The 1,900-nt window shown below is 61.5% G+C and overlaps 1 protein-coding gene across 1 annotated transcript in view; it reads left to right on the top strand.

Annotated features, from left to right (window-relative positions):
* Positions 1 to 578: 578 nt before the first annotated feature.
* The window catches only part of MNEG_5037 (hypothetical protein), a gene marked incomplete at both ends in the record, with an annotated part of 5,913 nt that continues 4,591 nt past the window's right edge, over positions 579 to 1,900 (top strand). The window contains 3 exons of the mRNA XM_014046485.1: positions 579 to 752; positions 1,424 to 1,471; positions 1,781 to 1,867. Coding sequence (XP_013901939.1) covers positions 579 to 752; positions 1,424 to 1,471; positions 1,781 to 1,867 — 309 coding nt within the window. The remainder of the gene's footprint in view (positions 753 to 1,423; positions 1,472 to 1,780; positions 1,868 to 1,900) is intronic.

The following is a 1,900-nucleotide window of genomic DNA, read 5'->3' on the forward strand; positions in this document are numbered from 1 at the left end:
GTGTTTGCGCCGTGCATCCGTCCAGGGCCCAGGCACAGTACCGCGGGCCAAACCCACCACCAGGACTCCGGCCCAGATGACGATTATGGTGCTGGCAACAATTTTCTGCCTCTGGAACGTTGATGCTTCCCGCCAAATTGAAAACGGATCCATTCAGGCGCTACAGCGTCGCAGCATGAGCGCCACCACGCCGGTGGGGTGTGCTGAGCGCCACGCTTCCCTCCAGCCGCTCCTCACTGTCCACAGCGGAAGGCAGAATGGCTGGAGCCTGTGATCAATATGAGTATCAAGATTACAATCCAGCACGGAGGGGGGCCAGAGCGGGGCTCGAGCGGCACACACTAGCTGAGATCAACGAGATTAGTAGGATCTACGACATTTGAAAAAATTTTGGGCACTTGCCACAATGATTTTAGGAGGATGCACGCCGCATGTATGTGATAAGATCGCGACGTGACCGGGAACGTCACTTGGTCCGCGCCAAGCGTTTGGTGTGACAAAGTACCGCAAGCATACCACGCGCGACGCGCAAACCATTCCGAGGTGGCCTCCATCTAGCTTGCAAGGCCGTTGCAGGAATGGGTGCTGATGCGGGCACAGCGGGTGGTTCGGGCGCCCGGGGCCAGCTGCGTGTGCTCAAAGCGCTCGCCGAGGCGCTGTGGCCGTCGCAGCCCGCGCCGCCGGGGGCCGACGCGGCAATGGAGCGCTTCTATTCGCTGTCGGGAGGGGCTCTGCCGACGGTGCCAGAGCAGGTGTGCCGGATCGACTGATGAGGCTCGAGCCCCGAAGCGCACGTTTGATGTGTTCCTCGTCGTTTGGCATTCAGCGGCCTGGAAATGATGCCCAGCAGCCGTTGGTCTGCCTACATCAGTGCATCCTCTGTCAGAGAATTAATTTTCCACCCCTCCCTTTTGCTTTGGGTATGTGCAATCTTGACCTGCGCGCGTGGCGTGCTGTAGGGACCATGCTTAGCCTGTCGTCGGCCAACCGCCCTTCCCCGCCCGTCTGCGCCCCCGTCCCCTGCCCCGTTGCTCCTCAGGCGCTCAAGGCAATTGACCAAAAGCTGATGGGAGTTAATCGGCTGGCGTTGCTGCTGTGAGCAAAAGCAGCTGGCAGTTGACCCGGCTTGGGTTGTGGGCAACGCCAGGGTCAATGGGAGGGAGAGGGGGCCACTGCAGCAATCCCTCAAACCGTTGCGTTGAACTAGTATTTGCGAGCGCAGGCGGCCGCTTCGCCTCTGCTTCCTCGTCTCATCCCCTATCCCCTCTCCACGCGCCCTCACAACGAACCCACCACTAAAAGGGTCCTGCGGCTGCTCAACTGGCGCCTGATAACGCTTCTACTGGCCGGCCGCCACTGCCTGTCGCCGCGGTTCCCCTTCCTCCCGCTCCCCTTCCCACAAATGTGCGTCGCCGCCCGGCAGGCCACTCTGCTGTCGTGGCGCCACTCGTGGCTCGGCAGCCTCAAGGCGGTGGGTGGCGCGGCCCACTGTGCAGGGACCAGCCGAGGGCGGCTTCCTGGTTCGGGCCGTGAAATGAGCGCTTGTGCACAACAGGCACGGTCAAACGCCTCAGTCAAACATGCCAGTCGAATGCCCCCATATAACGTACCTTTCCAATTGATGCCGAATGGCAGCGGCAGCACTTGGAAGAAGCTGTTGTGACGCAGCGGCCCACATGCACTCACAGCACCGCCCGCCTCACCTCGCCCACACGCCCGAGCCGAGCCCTTCCCGCATCATTGGATCGCCACAACCAACCACACACCCAAAATCATACAGGTCTTCAAGGCCCTTAAGTCCATAATCGTAGCCGTCATCCTGGCGAACATAGACGACGCCACCGGCACCAACCCGTTTTTTGAGGCGGTGCGCTACCCCGCCGGCCAGGCACCCCGCCCC

This window comes from Monoraphidium neglectum (genome assembly GCF_000611645.1).
Source record: "Monoraphidium neglectum strain SAG 48.87 unplaced genomic scaffold scaffold00731, whole genome shotgun sequence".
NCBI classification, from domain to species: Eukaryota; Viridiplantae; Chlorophyta; class Chlorophyceae; order Sphaeropleales; family Selenastraceae; genus Monoraphidium; species Monoraphidium neglectum.